We start from the raw sequence: 17,604 nt of genomic DNA on the forward strand, positions 1-17,604 counted from the left end.
TGTATGCTATACAGATTATTTTTTCAAGACCTTTATTTATAAAGCACCAACTATTGTACTGGATGCTATATAAATTAAGAACTAGATAGATCCAGACAACATCATTTGCTTCAAGGCTAACTTCCAGCTTACTAAAATGAAACTAATAGTCAAGCTCAGCTTAATATCATTCAAGAGATAATGTGCAGCAGAACAAAGGAAACTCCCATGTCATACCATATTGGTCTATGTAGCTCAGGACTGTCTACACTGATTGACAGTAGCTGTTCAGGCTTTCAGAAATGAACCTTTCCCAGCCCTCCCTGGAGATGCTGGGGACTGAATCTGGGACCTATTGTAGGCAAAGAAAATGTGCTGTACCACTGAGATATGAAGCTTGCCATTTCAGACTGAAATTAATCAGGTCAGGCTTGTATTCAGAATACTGAGCTACTGTGCCCCTGAGTGCAAAAGGAAGGGAGATAGTAGTAATGTGGGACTTCAATTACCCGGATATTTGTTGGATGTCAAACTCAGCCAAGAGCATAAGGTCAAACAGATTCCTCACTGGCCTTGCAGACAACTTCATTGTCCAGAAAGTGGGAGAAGCAACAAGAGGAACAGCCATTTTAGATCTGGTCCTAACCAATGTTGATGACCTGGTTAGTGGGGTAGAAGTGGAAGGATCATTAGGCACGAGTGATCATGCTCTTCTGAAGTTTACTATACAGCGTAAAGGAGCAGCCAAGCATACTAGGACTCAATTTCTTGACTTTAAGAAAGCCAACTTCATAAAACTTAGGGAAGTGCTGGGTGAGATCCCATGGACAGGAATACTAAAAGGAAAGGGAGTTCATGATGGCTGGGAGTTTGTTAAGAGGGAGATAGTAAAAGCACAACGTCAGGCAATACCAATGAGACGGAAACATGGAAGGTGCCTAAAGAAGCCAGGGTGGCTATCTAAAGAACTTTTAACTGAATTAAGATTAAAAAAGGATGTGTACAAAAAATGGAAAAGGGGGGAAACCACCAAAGAGGAATTCAAACAAATAGCCAGCATGTGTAGACACAAAGTCAGAAAAGCTAAAGCACAGAATGAACTCAGGCTTGCTAGAGAGGTTAAAAGCAACAAAAAAGGCTTTTATGGGTATGTTCGTAGCAAAAGGAAGAACAAAGAAACAGTGGGGTCACTCAGAGGAGAAGATGGTGAAATGCAAACAGGGGACACAGAAAGGGCTGAACTCCTCAATGCCTTCTTTGCCTCAGTCTTCTCCGATAAAGAAAACAATGCCCGACCTGAAGAATTTGGAGCAAATGATTCAGCAAAGGAAACACAGCCCAGAATAACTAAGGAGATAGTACAAGAATACTTGGCTAGTTTAGATGTATTCAAGTCTCCAGGGCCAGATGAACTGCATCCAAGAGTATTAAAAGAACTGGCAGATGTGATCTCAGAACCACTGGCAGTCATCTTTGAGAATTCCTGGAGAACAGGCGAAGTCCCGGCAGACTGGAGGAGGGCAAATGTTGTCCCTATTTTCAAAAAGGGGAAAAGAGAGGACCCAAATAATTACCGCCCAGTTAGTCTGACATCAATAGCAGGGAAGATTCTGGAGCAGATCATTAAGCAAACAGTCTGTGAGCACCTAGAAAGGAATGCTGTGATCACCAATAGTCAGCATGGATTTCTGAAAAATAAGTCATGTCAGACTAACCTGATCTCGTTTTTTGACAGAATTACAAGCCTGGTAGATGAAGGGAACGCAGTGGATGTAGCCTACCTTGATTTCAGCAAGGCATTTGACAAGGTGCCCCATGATATTCTTGTAAAGAAGCTGGTAAAATGCGGTCTTGACTATGCTACCACTCAGTGGATTTGTAACTGGCTGACTGACCAAACCCAAAGGGTGCTCATCAATGGTTCCTCTTCATCCTGGAGAAGAGTGACTAGTGGGGTGCCACAGGGTTCTGTCTTGGGCCCGGTCTTATTCAACATCTTTATCAACGACTTGGATGATGGACTCAAGGGCATCCTGATCAAATTTGCAGATGACACCAAACTGGGAGGGGTGGCTAACACCCCAGAGGACAGGATCACACTTCAAAACGACCTTGACAGATTAGAGAACTGGGCAAAAACAAACAAGATGAATTTTAACAGGGAGAAATGTAAAGTATTGCACTTGGGCAAAAAAAATGAGAGGCACAAATACAAGATGGGTGACACCTGGCTTGAGAGCAGTACATGTGAAAAGGATCTAGGAGTCTTGGTTGACCACAAACTTGACATGAGCCAACAGTGTGACGCGGCAGCTAAAAAAGCCAATGCAATTCTGGGCTGCATCAATAGGAGTATAGCATCTAGATCAAGGGAAGTAATAGTGCCACTGTATTCTGCTCTGGTCAGACCTCACCTGGAGTACTGTGTCCAGTTCTGGGCACCACAGTTCAAGAAGGACACTGACAAACTGGAACGTGTCCAGAGGAGGGCAACCAAAATGGTCAAAGGCCTGGAAACGATGCCTTATGAGGAACGGCTAAGGGAGCTGGGCATGTTTAGCCTGGAGAAGAGGAGGTTAAGGGGTGATATGATAGCCATGTTCAAATATATAAAAGGATGTCACATAGAGGAGGGAGAAAGGTTGTTTTCTGCTGCTCCGGAGAAGCGGACACGGAGCAATGGATCCAAACTACAAGAAAGAAGATTCCACCTAAACATTAGGAAGAACTTCCTGACAGTAAGAGCTGTTCGACAGTGGAATTTGCTGCCAAGGAGTGTGGTGGAGTCTCCTCCTTTGGAGGTCTTTAAGCAGAGGCTTGACAACCATATGTCAGGAGTGCTCTGATGGTGTTTCCTGCTTGGCAGGGGGTTGGACTCGATGGCCCTTGTGGTGTCTTCCAACTCTATGATACTATGATTCTATGAGTGGCAAATGGTTCTATACACTTATCCCAAATAAGAAGTTTAACAGGAAGGTACTTTGTGCAATTAAAGCGGCAAAAGCAGAAACTACTTCCTCAAATTTATCTATCTTCTTCAGCCAAAACATCAACCGATTAATAATTGCTAATAGTTACACGACACACAAACACAGAGGCTGTTTCAGTTTCTTGGGGTTTTTAAATCAACATAGGAGCTTTATGAGACATTAAATTCCGAGTTAACAATGTACTCAATGCCACCAAGGTATTCCAGGTTCAAACTCAGTATGTGTACACTACACATTACTTGCCATCAGGATACATCAAACTCAAATCACTTGGCCAAACACAAGGTTTTTCCACCACTTTTGGATCATCAACCTTTTCCAAGAAGACTTATTTTTGCTTAGTTGTATGATTTTGAGTCTCTCACATGTGCATGCTGCTCAGGTATAGATGATTAAGGTTCTCACAAAACAGAGGATGCCACAAATTCCATTTCTTTCCTCTATCTGCCTGCGGACTGTCTCGTCAGAGTGGTGCATGCTCTGATTATCTCTCGCTTGGACTACTGCAATGCACTCTACGTGGGGCTACCTTTGAAGGTGACTCGGAAACTACAACTAATCCAGAATGTGGCAGCTAGACTGGTGACTGGGAGCGGCCGCCGAGACCATATAACACCGGTCTTGAAAGACCTGCATTGGCTCCCAGTACGTTTCCGAGCACAATTCAAAGTGTTGGGGCTGACCTTTAAAGCCCTAAACGGCCTCGGTCCAGTATACCTGAAGGAGCGTCTCCACCCCCATCATTCTGCCCGGACACTGAGGTCCAGCGCCGAGGGCCTTCTGGCGGTTCCCTCATTGCAAGAAACAAAGCTACAGGGAACCAGGCAGAGGGCCTTCTCGGTAGTGGCGCCCGCCCTGTGGAACGCCCTTCCAGCAGATGTCAAAGCGATAAACAACTACCTGACATTCAGGAGACATCTTAAGGCAGCCCTGTTCAGGGAAGTTTTTAACATGTGATATTTTATTGTATTTTTGGTTTTTATGGAAGCCGCCCAGAGTGGCTGGGGAAGCCCAGCCAGATGGGAGGGGTATAAATAATAAATAATAATAATAATAATAATAATAATAATAATAATAATTATTATTATTATTAGAACAGACACCTGCCAGATTAATGTGTCACACTACAGCTACACACACAAAACCCTAAAGTACGCCAAAAAGTAGGGTTACTTTCTGAAGCTGTGGCATTTGATAACCCATCTCTGTCCTGTGCAAAGACTTCAGGACAATCAGATCATCATCAGCACAGAGCAAACTTAATAAACAAATGGAAAAAAGTAGAATTCATACCTGGGAGAACCTGATTCTAATCAACTACTATCAGTGCTACCAAGTGAGTGTTATTCATTATACTGATTGACTTTGTCTTGAGGGGTTATTGATCACGCAAACTATCATTAACTTGTTTAGTGCCTGATCAGTTTAGTGCCTGCTGCAATGACAAGAGGAAAGAACTCTTAGTAAACTGTGTGCTATTGGATTTCCTCTCTTTCAATTCAAGGAACATGCAAGGAAAGGATTGGAATCTTCCAGTGGGCTCACTAACTACACCTTTTCTATGTACTCTAGTTACCTAGTTATTATAATGCACTCTTCATGATGCTAGCCTTAAAGGTGTTCTGAAGCTTCAACTGATACAGAACACTACAAGCAAGTTGCTCATTGGACTTGGTCAGTCAGTAACTCAAATTCTGCTTGATTTACAATAAGCTAAAAAAAAGTAGATAATCTATTTAAATTGCTTGTATTCTTTATTTCTGAATCACCTCACCCATAACCAAGATTCTCTGCACAATGCACTATAATAAAACCAATAATTAACTAGAAAACTCTTAACACAGCACACAGGTAAGTATGGAATTCGCTACCACACGATGTTGCAATTGCCACCAATTTGGATGGGTTTAAGAGAGGTTTGCACAAATTCACAGGCTATCATTGGCTGCCAGCCATTATGGCTGTATATTACCTCTGGTATTGGAAACTATATGCCTCTGAATACCAGTTGCTGGAAATCACAAGTGGGGAGAGTGCTATGTGTTCATGCACTGCTTGCTGGCTTCCCACAAGCCTCTGAGAACAGGATGTTGGGCTAGATGGGGCTTTGGTCGGATCCAGCAAGGCTCTTAGGTTCTTATGCAACACAGAAGCTTGGCTTATACAGAGTCAGACCACTGGCCGATCTAGTTCAACATTGCCTATACTGAGCAAAGAAGATGGTCTACCACTGAGCTACTGCCAGTCCATACTTCTGCTGCCATGGGAAGACTTTTTAAATCCTCAACACACTGGGGACTAAGAAACAAAAAGACCACCTTCTCACACACGTTATCCTGTAAACTCTGGTCATCAGCATCCCAGACACTCATATGCGAAAGAGCCTTTCCAGTTGTGATGCTAAGTCAACACTGTGGAATGTCCTCTCAAGGCAGGCCCACCAGGTAGTGTCTATAGCTTCAAATGATAAGTGGAAATCTGGCTTTTTCCTGCCCGTAATTCGTACTGGATTGATAACTGCAGCTGTGCTTATTTTATTTTATTTTATGGTGCTTGTTGTTTATTTATTAGCCACAAGTGTTGGTGGCCCCAGGCACTTGAACAAGAAGGACCAACTTTCTTGAAAAACTTAAAAAAACTGAGGCAGGCGAGGTTCCATGCAAAGAGTTTTCCAATTCCTTCAAGAATGTGAACAAAGGAATTTTATCAGAAATACCCATAAAATATTGTTCCTGCTTCCATTGGGGCAGGGAAGGGGAAAGAGGAGATTAAGAACCATAATGCCAATATTTCACTTTTTAAAAAACCTGAGATATGGTGCAAAATGTGCAGGGATTGGTGTTATTTTTTGTGAGAAACTAACCTGCTCACTAAGAGACGCTGGTGGCGCTGTGGTCTAAACCACAGAGCCTAGGGCTTGCCAATCAAAAGGTCGGCTGTTCGAATCCCTGCCCACTGCTGGTACCAGCTCCTGCCAACCTAGCAGTTCAAAAGCATGTCAAAGTGCAAGTAGATAAATAGGTACCGCTCCGGCAGAAAGGTAAACAGTGTTTCCCTGTGCTGCTCTGGTTCGCCAGAAGCTTAGTCACGCTGGCCACATGACCCGGAAACTGTACACCAGCTCCCTCGGTCATTAAAGCGAGATGAGCACCGCAACACCAGAGTCATCCGCGACTGGACCCAACGGTCAGGGGTCCCTTTACCTTTACCTAACTGCTCATTGCTACACTCTGGAAAAATTACTGCAGACACCCTGACTATGAAGGCAGAGGTTTCCTATGTAACCTATGCTATCTCTGAAGGCTGAAGCTATGAATTCTGGATAATAATCTCAGATAATGTATATTACCACCGGTTGTATAAACTAGTCTATAGTGACATTCAGCATATTGTCTTCCACCTTCAGTTTCATTGTTTCCAAAGAACGAACAGAACCAATACTCTTTCACAAAGCTTGCTGCAAGGATGACTTAAGACCTTTTCACCATGTGGGAACTGCTTCCCAACCCTAAGAAACAACAGCAAGTGCCATGTGACTATTGCACTATTTCTCATGCCAATGTTGCCTTGTCTCTCAAAACAAACGATTCCGTTGGCATTGCAAATAACTGCATCATTTGCTTGGCCCACATAATTGTCTATTTCAACCTTATCATCTTGCTCAGTTGTTGTTTTTCCCCACCAGCTTTTGTTTCTAGCATTTTAACTGTTTTTCTTGTTAGTCACTCAAGCAGCATTCGGGAAGGAAAGCACAGTACAGACAATAACAAATATATATATATATATATATATATATATATATATATATATATATGCTTTCGTAGATTTTCACGGGTACAGGAATGCAGGTTTTGGTGTCTTCGGGTGTCTTCCCGTGTAAGAGTCGGGGTGTCTGTGCGACGTTTCGACGAGGTCTCACTCGTCATCTTCAGGCTGGTGCTTTCGGCTTCTTGTTACTGGAACAGAGCAGAATCTGGTGTTTGAGTTCCTATAAATACTGTTGAGGGGTGTGGTGTATAGCCTCCAACGTTCTGGGCAGAGAGGAAGTTCCTAGATTAGTGTGCCTTTTCTTCTTTTGTTCCTTAATTACTTGAGGGATATCTTGAGTGATTTCATGAGTGATATTCTGAATACCACTGGGTGGGTCATTAAGTGTAGATTAGTTGCTAAAGCTTTTGTGTCTTGACCTCTTGAGCTTGTGAAGAGTTTTTCTGAGAAGATGGCTGTGCTGCATTTAGTTGTACTCTGGCTTGGCTTCGTGTATAGGGGCCAGCTGGCTGGCACAAGGCACAAAACCACAGCTCGCCCCTATACACGAAGCCAAGCCAGAGTACAACTAAATGCAGCACAGCCATCTTCTCAGAAAAACTCTTCACAAGCTCAAGAGGTCAAGACACAAAAGCTTTAGCAACTAATCTACACTTAATGACCCACCCAGTGGTATTCAGAATATCACTCATGAAATCACTCAAGATATCCCTCAAGTAATTAAGGAACAAAAGAAGAAAAGGCACACTAATCTAGGAACTTCCTCTCTGCCCAGAACGTTGGAGGCTATACACCACACCCCTCAACAGTATTTATAGGAACTCAAACACCAGATTCTGCTCTGTTCCAGTAACAAGAAGCCGAAAGCACCAGCCTGAAGATGACGAGTGAGACCTCGTCGAAACGTCGCACAGACACCCCGACTCTTACACGGGAAGACACCCGAAGACACCAAAACCTGCATATATATATATATATATATATATACTCTTACACGGGAAGACACCCGAAGACACCAAAACCTGCATTCCTGTACCCGTGAAAATCTACGAAAGCAAATATATATATATATATATATATATATATATATATATATATATATATATTTTTTACAAAGACGTCTCCTACAGACATTACCAAAGCAACCTGACACTCAGCCACAAAAGGAGTGATCGTAATTAAGGACCAGCTCTAAGTTCCTTACCTGCATACAGGTCAAAGCTGCCACTGAGCCAACAGATTCTTTCTTTCTTTTTTCTTACCCCGCCCCTTACACCAAGTAGCTCAAGGCATGGCATTTTGTTGCTCCATTTTATCCACACAACACCCCTGCTTCTTTAGTTCAGGCATGACTCACCCATGGTTACCCGGTTAACTTCACATCTGAGGGGGAATTTGAACCAGGGCCTTCCCCATCCTTGTCTGATCTGTTAAGTGGTATACAGCCCTGTGCCGCCTTTAAACATTCCGGGGGTGGCCTGAGTTCGACTCCTACCCTTTCTGTCCACGTGGAAACCACTACTTACTGCGGTAGCATCCCAGGCACATGGCGCCTTCAACCCGCGATCCACACACCATATGGCCACGACATCTCCCACAACTGGCCAGAAATGCAGGGCAAGAGGGAGGCGTTGCGCAAGAGTTGCCTCAGCCCTTGGCCAGAGACTTCTGGCGCGAGGAACAAACTAGGCGCAGCCCCAAAGGGAGCTGCTCGGGCTCCCCATCTGGGCAACGGGAAGAAGGACGGGCTACCTCACGGGGCTGCTGTGAGGAGGAAGCCCCCTTGGGAAACGAGGAAGCTGAAGCGGGCGCCTTCTGCTTCCTCCAAGGCGGAGGCCGCCTCCCCTCCCGCCTCCCCGGGCAACTCACCCCACGTTGGCGGGGCGCTCCGTCGGCGGCGGCTCGGCGCTCTCGCTGTCCGAGGCCGAGGAGCAGGAGGAGGCCGAGGACGACGACGACGACCCCGAGGAAGCGGACGAGGCCGAGCAGGCGCTGGCGCTGTCGGTGGCGTCCGAGTCGCAGGCGCGCTGGGCGGCGCGGAGGCGGGCGGTGGCGGAGGCGGCCAGCTGCCGCAGCTCCGGGCCCAGCGCGGGCGGAGGAGGCGGCGGCGGAGAAGGCGCCTCGGAGCCCGTCCGCCCGGCCACGCTCCGCGCCAGCCCGGCCAGCTGCTGCCGGACGTGCCGCTCCACCTGCCGGGCCTGCAGCGCCCGCAGGCGGCGGCACAGGCTCCGCGCCCGGCCCCACAGAGAGGCCTGCCGGGCCCGCGCTTCCGCCTGGCGCTGCCGGCGACTCTGCGGACGCCACGGCGGGCCGCTCGCCTCAGGCGCAGCCGCCGCCGCCGCCGCCATGGCGGGCCCGGTCGCAGCAGCCGCCGCCGTCGCCATGAAGGGAGCCGTCGCCTCGGGGCAGGCCGCTCCGCCTCAGCAGCCGCCGCCTCCTCAGCGCCTCAGGGCGGTCCGGGACTCTCCATGGACTCCCGGCCGGGACAATACGAGCTCGCCCGAGACGGCGCGCGCGCGCCCGGCCCAGATATTTCCCTCCCAGCCCGCGCCTCAGCCGCGGCGCACGCATGCGCGTAGGAGCGGGCCGTCGCAGCAAGCCTCTCTCCTTTCTCTCGAGCGCGCGCGCGCGCCAAACACTCGAGTTGCTGACAGAGCGCGGCCGCCGCAGCCGATAGAGGGCGGTCGCAGCCGTCTGCGCCTGCGCCCCGCAGCCTCTTTCCCCCCCCACTACTCGCCATCTTGTTACCACGTGAGCACCGGGCGTCGCTGCTGCTCACGCGCCAACGCGCGACCCTCCCATATTCTCTCTTCCGAGGCAGCAGGAGGTGGAAGGGAAGCTCGGGGGAGACGCATGCGCACAACCGTGGCCCTGCGCGCCCAGCCTTAACCCAAGCGTTTCCCGCGGGCGCCTGCGCAGTAGCCGCCGCAATTACAAATCAACGCAGGAGCCGTCATTGCTGTTACTACGCGTCCTGGGCTGCATTCTCACGAGCATGTTTTCTAGTTCCAGGCGCGCCTGGTTTCAAACTGCAGCTTAACAAAACACGCAGCTCCAGCGTCTCCCAGATGCGCACAACAGGCAGGAATTCAGCAGGTGGAGCCTTACCCCAGAAGCATTTCCTCCTGATTTTCTATTATGCATCTGCCAGTAAAATGAAAAATGGCTCTGCAGGTCAAAGGGGGACCTTATCAATATTTTAATCAATCAAACAAGACATATTAGAATCATAGAATTCATACTTTATCCACTATGGTAATGTAACCCAACCGCCTGCAATGCAGAAATCTTTTGCCCAATTCAGGGCTCCAACCCAAGACGCGGAAAATGAGTCTCAGACGCTACAGACTGAACTATCCCAGGCATAAAGAGGACAGGCAAATCAAAGCCAGGAAACCAACCCAAACATTCAAGCTTTAAGCAAGCTAACCTTTTTATAGAATACACAGCAGAATGGGGAGAGTTATTCCTGAAAATAAATTAATTTTACCACTGAATACTTGCTTGTGGGCATCTTACCCCTTTTTCACAAAGCCCCAGTGCCTGGACAACCTTCTACTGATTTTTAAATGGCAAGGTGTTACACAGACCCAAGAAGCTGCCAACTGCTGACCACAGCATTCAAAGGCTTTTCTTTCTCAGTCTTTAGACTAATGTCAACACATTAGCAAATGAGGTTAATGGCAGGTACCCCTATCCTCATCTCTTAGGTTACAGGGACAAGCTGAAACAACTTTTATATTTCCAGGAGGGGAAAAGAAGCAAGGTTAGAAGTTAAAGAATATAGTATACAATTTTTCATATACATACTCAAGCCAAGGGCTTGTCTGTATTCACGAGAAACCACATTTGTCAGGCTCCCTCTATACTAACCAAATTGAACTCAGAGTTTTGGAATCACTGCAATAGCATATATCTGTATGAAGGGCAATATACAAACCTCGTGCTCATAAAAAATAAAAACATTACAATGTGATCTTGAGCACTGTTACTTGGAGGAAAGTTCAGTTGAATTCCGTGAATCTTACTCCCTGCAAAAAGTGGTTAGAACTGCAGCCTTAGCCTTTAATATACTACAAAATTTAAAGGTTTTCCAAGCACTAAGAGCTCCTGTGGCACAGTGGGTGGTGTGGTAGTCTAGGCCCTTGAAGACCAGAGTTCAAATCTATCCTCAGCTATGAAGCTCACTAAATGAGCTTGGACCCTTCACCGTGTCTCAGCCTAACCTTTCTCGGGAGTGTTGTTGTGAGGACAGAATGGAGAGGAACAGCAAGGGAAAGGTACAAGATTAAGATACAAGGTAAGTCACATTTCTACAAATTCTGAAAACAATATAAATGCTACCGATTAGCATGTATTAACTATGCACAGCAAAGCAGCAACTAATACTCAGCACAAAGTATATAATAAGCATGGTACATTGCCTGCACTCATTTAGATTGTCATAGTATGCATAACTTTTCAAAAATGCTGAAATGTGGCAGAAAAATAAGAATGTGGCTCCGAAGAGTGCTTCATCTGGCCCTTCTTTCCTCACTTTTAAGTATATTATTGCAAGTTATATTCTGGCAGACATTTCTGGTGGAGGCACCAAAACAATATGTTACTATGTTGCTGCAGTTTGCTGGCGTATATAATTTTGTTCCCATTATTGTTTTGTTCCCATTATTGCTCATTTTAGATTGTATTTTAGTTTGTTTGGTTGCTGTATCTTTTTAAAATAAGAGAACCTGTTTCAAATTAAGATTCCTGCAAACTTCACTCAATGCAGATGAAATTAAAAATGAAGAATGTTCATTAGCACTGCGTGGAGTTTGCAGGTTTCTTATTTAACCAAGTCTTGCTGTTTTGCCACACTCCTCTTCACACATCCCTCATTGTAACAGATATACAGTAAGCAGGAACTGAAATCCACAACCAAACACTCACAGAAGAGGTGTTCAAATTGCAGCAGAGTGTTGGCCATTACTATGTCTACAACCTAAAGCTCCAATTTGCTCATCCCAGGCTATCTGAAGAACTGCATCCTCCCATACGAATCTGCCCAAACTCTGAAACCTGCTTACTTGGCACTAACTTCCCTTGAACTTGGATTTCTGAGTAAACATGCATAGTGGTGGGCTGTACGAATACATGCCAAGACCATTAGGGAGACCTCTGGGCAGGGTCTGGTAGCAGGCAAAATTACTCAGCTGCCTATGGGCATTGCAGCAAGTTCCTGAGAGGTGGGGAGGAGAGCTCAGCACAGTGCAGGCGCAATGGCAGGCGCATCAGATTGGCCTGCACCGCCACCAACACACTCACCCCACACTGAGCTTCCTGGGCTTCTCAATCACTGAAAGTGATGCTCAGCACTGGGAAGGCAGCTGAGTAATTTTGCCCTGCCTGTACAGCACCACAGTTCACTCCCAGCAGGAACTATACCTCTTCCTGCTCCGGTACAGCACAAACACTCAGAAACTGCTGTATGATTGAAATCAGAAGCAGCAGTAATAAAAAGAGAAAGTGAAGAACCACCATGGGGCAGTAGATTTAGCTCTCTGCTACTCCTTTGCAGTGTCTGACTGTTCATTCTGGACGTACGTTGCAGCTCGAATACATTATTTTGGTATGATTTAAAATGGATGGGCGGGACACGGGTGGCGCTGTGAGTTAAACCACAGAGCCTAGGACTTGCCGATCAGAAGGTCAGCGGTTTGAATCTCCGTGACAGGGTGAGCTCCCGTTGCTCAGTCCCTGCTCCTGCCAACCTAGCAGTTCGAAAGCACATCAAAGTGCAAGTAGATAAATAGGTACCAGTCCGGCGGGAAGGTAAACGGTGTTTCCGTGCACTGCTCTAGTTTGCCAGAAGCGGCTTAGTCATGCTGGCCAGATGACCCAGAAGCTGTATGCCAGCTCCCTCGGCCAGTAAAGTGAGATGAGTGCCGCAACCCCAGAGTCAGCCACGACTGGACCTAATGGTCAGGGGTCCCTTTACCTTTACCTATAATGGATGGGTAGCTCCAAAGGGAGTGAAGGAAAAGGGTATCCTGTCTTTGGGTCTCTCCTTCGGGATGTGACAAGAGGGAGGGCACTTCCCGTGGGCAACTGATTGAGGATAGGCTTTGATAATAGTTGACATATTAGAACCTGGCCAGGGTGAGGGTGGAAATGCGAATTAAGGTGGCTTCTAAGTGAGAAGGGGAATGCTGGGAAGCTGTGTCCACAGAAAAGGCATGAATGCAGCTCAATACAGCTCATGATGTGGCTGATGGGTATTTAGTGATTGTGTCACTTTATAGTATTGATTTACCATGTTTCTTGTATTTTTATTTTAACTTTGCTTTGTATTACAGTGGTACCTTGGTTTAAGAACAGTTTAGTTTTTGAACAACTTGGATTAAAACTGGAAACTGCAAAACTCGAAGTAGGTGTTTGTGAACTTTGCCTTGGAAGCAGAACATGTTCCGCTTCCTGTCGAGTGTGTTCCATTTGTAAATTGAGTCCCCCGCTGGTATAGGAAAGCACGCCTTGGTTTAAGAACGCTTTGGTTTAAGAATGGACTGCTGAAACGGATTAAGTTCGTAAACCAAGGTACCACTGTACAATGTTGTTCACCTCATTGGGGGGCTTTGGGCCAAAAGGTTCTATAGAAATAAACCATAGCGTGTGACGTAGAAGGCATTCCTGTGAGAGGCTTAATATTCTTAAGGATTCTTACCGTCATGTTACTCCCCTTTCTGACTCGTCCATTTTTGAAGGTCTGGAAGAATTGCGGCACTGCACTGCAATCCAGGATGAGGCCTTCAAAACAAGCTCCTCCAACTTCAGGTGCATGTTTAATCTGGGGGGAAAGTGATTCCAGGGTTTGAAAGAAATGCACAGAACCATAATTTTTCTCAGGACCAATAAATATAAAAAGAAAGTTGTAAGGACCATAATTTAATTAAAGCCATGGAAAATCCTGAGCTCAAAGAAAGAAGGATGCACAGCAAACATTTCAACACGAGCGAGTTCCAGAGTTTAACTCAGCACTGTGTACAGTACTCCCTTTTATGTTTCCTGAACCTTCCAACATACACCTGAACTGGCTGTAACAATGTTGGAGCGTTAAATGTTACCGCTAATCTTCATGCCAATAAGGGGATTTTGTTTGTTTGTTTGATACAATTCATATGCCACTTGATTGTATAAAAAAATTACTACAGCTCAAAGTGGTTTATGCAGACATAAAACAATAAAAACGGGGGGGGGGGGTTGCAGCTTTATTTTGAAACGTAAAAAAAGTTAAAATACGAAAACAGATTAGAGCCGATCGACCTGCTAAATTTCTGCCTGCCACTGCTGAGGGACCTTCAACACCCCACTCGGCCCTTACGTGCGACCTTCTCTCCACCTCAGCCTATCTCACAGAGGGGTGGTTGTTGCTGTTGTTGTGGGGGCTATTCCTACCAGGCTTTTATTTTATTTTATTACTACCAGACTTTTAGAAGGCAGCCCTGTTTAGGGAAGCTTTTAATGTTTGCTGTATTACAGTATTTTAATATATTTTGGAAGCCGCCCAGAATGGCTGGGGAAGCCCAGCCAGTTGGGGGCTATAAATAATAAATTATTATTATTATTATTATTATTATTATTATTATTATTATTATTAAAAAGAGGTGGGGGAGAGGGCCAAACCCACGTACGCCGCCTCGCGCTCCTTGGGGAAGGGGGGGGGATGTAAAGCGAAATAAATAAATAAGGAAGAAGGGAAAAGGGAAAAGGAAAAGAGAAGCAGGCGGCAGCCCGTCAGGTGAAGCCCAGACAGTTGTAGGCGGGGGGGGGGGACTGAGGGGAGGCGAGTCCCGGGGGAAGGAGAAGGGGCGCCTCACTCACTCACTCACTCACCGGCAGAGGCCCGGAGGCGGCACCGGCCTCCTCCTCCTCCTCCTTCTCCTCCTCTCTCTCCGGGCCTGCCCGTCACCTTCCGCCTTTCCCCTCCAAGCCCCGCCCCCCGCCGCCTCCCATTGGCGTGCTCCGTTGCCTTGGAGAGACGCGAGCGCCCTCCTCTCGCCCCGCCCCTCCCTCCCGCCTAAAGCCCCGGCTGCGCTTCCTTCCTTCCTCCTCGTCTCCGCTTCCGCTCAGGGACCGGAAGCCGTATCGGCTTGCGCCGCGCGGGGCCTGCCGGGAGCCGTAGTCCCGGCGCCCTGAGAGGGAAAAGAGCGAGCCGGCCGGCCAGTGAGGGAAACCAGCGACCCACCCACTCGCCGCCTTCGCCCGCTCCCGCCCGCCCGCCCGCCCGTTCCGCGCAGCCGCCGCGGCCTCGCGCTCCTCCTCCTCCTCGCCCGCCCCCCGGCCAGAGCGGCGAAGAGCAGCGGCGCGAAGGAGGTCGGTGGCCCGTGAGGGAGGAGGGAGAAAGAAGGAGAATAGGCGGCGGCGGCGGCGAAGAGGGAAGGAAAGGAGCGGGCGCCGCCGCCGCCGCTCGTCAGGGAGGGAGGGAGAGGCGGACGCAGCTGCCGTGAGGCGCTTCGAGGCGGGGGGGGGATAAATGGGAGGAGGGGGATGCGCAGAGGAGAGGGGGGGCTGTGAGGGGGGAATTAGGGGGAGGGGTTGGATGTGGGGGGGGAGCAGGCCGAGGGGGACCGTGGTCTTGGCGGTGAATGGCGGGGTGGGCGTGGAGAAGAGATGCTTCTTTGGGGGGGGGGGGAGTGAGAGAAAGAGAATCCGCACGAAGGATGTTTTTTTGGGGGTGGGGTGGGGGGCAGTGACAGGTGTTTGGTCCTGCAATGGGACGACGTTTGCTTGCAAGGGGGCGCTTTCTCCGTTTTTCCTCCTCGCAACGACAGCCCCGTGAGGTGGGCCAGGCGGAGAGGCAGCCGCTTAGCCCTGCTCCTCATGGTCTGGGATGCGACGCTTGGAAGAAGTGGCCAGGCTCCGGATGGATTGGAGGAGGTCTGGGGGGCTTGGTCTGGGGAGAGGGGCCCTCGGGATGGGAGCGCTGTAGGTGTGTCTGGCGAAGGGATGTTGGTGAGTCTGGCATGGCGATGGAGGTAATCCTAAGAACTGGACCCAGGGTCTGGAGACAGTGGCTTGGCTAGTGATGGAGGCGAGGTGATGTTGGAAAGAGTGAGAGTAGGGTTGGTGGTCCTGATGCTGAGGGTGACAAAGGGATGTCTTCAGATCTGATTTAACAGCATCAGAGGTGGGAAGAGCCATGGTTCCGGTGGCAGGAAGGGAGGGTGGTAGTTTGGCAAAAGTTAGTTTGGCAGCTGCATGGATTTCAGTGGGTTGTTGGGAGCGTAAGATTTTCTGGATACTGGGTACTGCCTTCTGGAGCAGAATTCTGCTTAAGGCAGTACCCAGCCAGGTGCGTCCGGATGAGTCTCAGTGTTGCTTGTAGACACAATTCCTCTAGGTGTAAGAGGAACAGGTAGATAGGTAACAGGAGGTAGTGCATCAGATCACAAGTAGGCATCATTATAGGGGAAGAGGATGGGAGTGAAGTTGCATGGAATTGGGATGAAATTAGATTCCTGGGGTTCCAGCCTTATTTTAACACTCTCTATGTATAAAAAAAAATGTAGTAATTGCATACTAAACTTGGAGTAGCTATGATGGGGAAACTGTGAGACAGCTGGCACAATGTTCTTCACTGCATGGCTCTTGAACAACAGTTGTTTTTAAGTGCCCAGCATGTCCTGGGAATGTGTGGGCTTGACTCTGCATCGGCTCTTGGATGGGTTTGCAATGACAAAAGGGTGACATAGAAGAGGGCATTTCAGTGGGTACAGGGTTTTTATGCCTTCATGGCGGCTCTCACCTACCAAAACTCTTAAATGCCACTGGGACTGGTACATCCTTTGCCTCCACTGATACTGTGATGATCCTGGAAAACATATCTTTTATTTGACTGTTGTATGTGGGAACTCTCAGTGGACCTCCATGCGGTCAGCCTTCCTCGGGCACTATGAGAAAAAACCGAATGGACTAAATGTTGCCCAAACTTGCCCACGTCCTTCTGATCCTCCCAACCAAAGTCCCAAATTGCCATGCCTGTCTTTGGTTACGGAGAACAGCCAGTAGGGATGCTGGCTTCTTTATCAGCCTCTGCTCTGGGCCTTTAATAGTGAGTTGATGACGAAGATATTAACACAGGGACTCCAACTCTCATCAGCCCCAGACAGCATGGCTAGTGGTGAGGGATGATGGGAGTTGTAGTCCAGCAAACGTCGGGGGGGCACCATGCTGGCAACCCCCCATTTTCAGGTGGTATGTCTTGGTATGTCTTAAAAGGCTTCATCTGCTGGTTTCCTAAAAGTAAAGCTGCAGTTAAAAGTAGAGGAGCAGTCAGGGCAGCCTGGCTTTTTTCAGGTCAGTTGCGATCCCTGCAGCTCATAAAGTCTTTGAATAATTAAGAATGTCTCTTGGGAATATCATGAGGATTTTTCAATCCCTTTGGTTATACTGAATCTTCTTTCATCCTGATAATCAGCACTACTGGTTAGGACCAAACTGTGCTGCTTGGCTTTTCAAACTGTAAATAGCAGCTGGGATGGGGTCAGAACCACAGCAAAGTGGGGAGGCGGGTTTAACACTTTCCTTACACTCTTTTCCCCAATGTTTTCTTTAACACCAACTAGGAACTTGGGAGGGATTTTCATGGGTACAAATGGGGGATGGGGTTGCCAAACACAAATAAGCACTGCTGCTTCTAGTTAAAGTTCTAAAAGGGAAATGTGTCACCAAGTTAAACTTTTTTATGTGGAGCTTTGCACTTGGGATGGGGCATGGCTGAGTAGTTGGACAAAAGAAAAAAGATCCCAGCATCAATCCCCATCACCTCCCTCTTTAAAGGATCTCTGTAATGAGGAGAGGGAAGTCCACTACGAATTGAGATGTATGTGCT

At 47.7% G+C, this 17,604-nt stretch overlaps 2 protein-coding genes across 4 annotated transcripts in view; one reads left to right on the plus strand and one right to left on the minus strand.

Annotated features, from left to right (window-relative positions):
• LOC309514855 (KAT8 regulatory NSL complex subunit 1-like) overlaps positions 1-9,136 on the minus strand; it is a 43,992-nt gene extending 34,856 nt beyond the window's left edge. For both annotated transcript variants that reach the window (XM_082192266.1, XM_082192265.1), the window contains exon 1: positions 8,607-9,136. In XM_082192266.1, the coding sequence (XP_082048392.1) occupies positions 8,607-9,121 (515 nt within the window). In that variant the 5' untranslated portion in view covers positions 9,122-9,136. The remainder of the gene's footprint in view (positions 1-8,606) is intronic.
• Positions 9,137-15,021: 5,885 nt separating this feature from the next.
• Positions 15,022-17,604, plus strand: part of DHX30 (DExH-box helicase 30) — a 29,009-nt gene continuing 26,426 nt past the window's right edge. The window contains exon 1 of one of the 2 annotated variants that reach the window (XM_082193840.1): positions 15,022-15,086. The gene's annotated coding sequence lies outside the window, so the exon portion shown is untranslated. The remainder of the gene's footprint in view (positions 15,087-17,604) is intronic. The other variant, XM_082193841.1, reaches the window with a different exon arrangement.

This window comes from Podarcis vaucheri (genome assembly GCF_965113315.1).
Source record: "Podarcis vaucheri genome assembly, chromosome: 12".
Classification (NCBI taxonomy): domain Eukaryota; kingdom Metazoa; phylum Chordata; class Lepidosauria; order Squamata; family Lacertidae; genus Podarcis; species Podarcis vaucheri.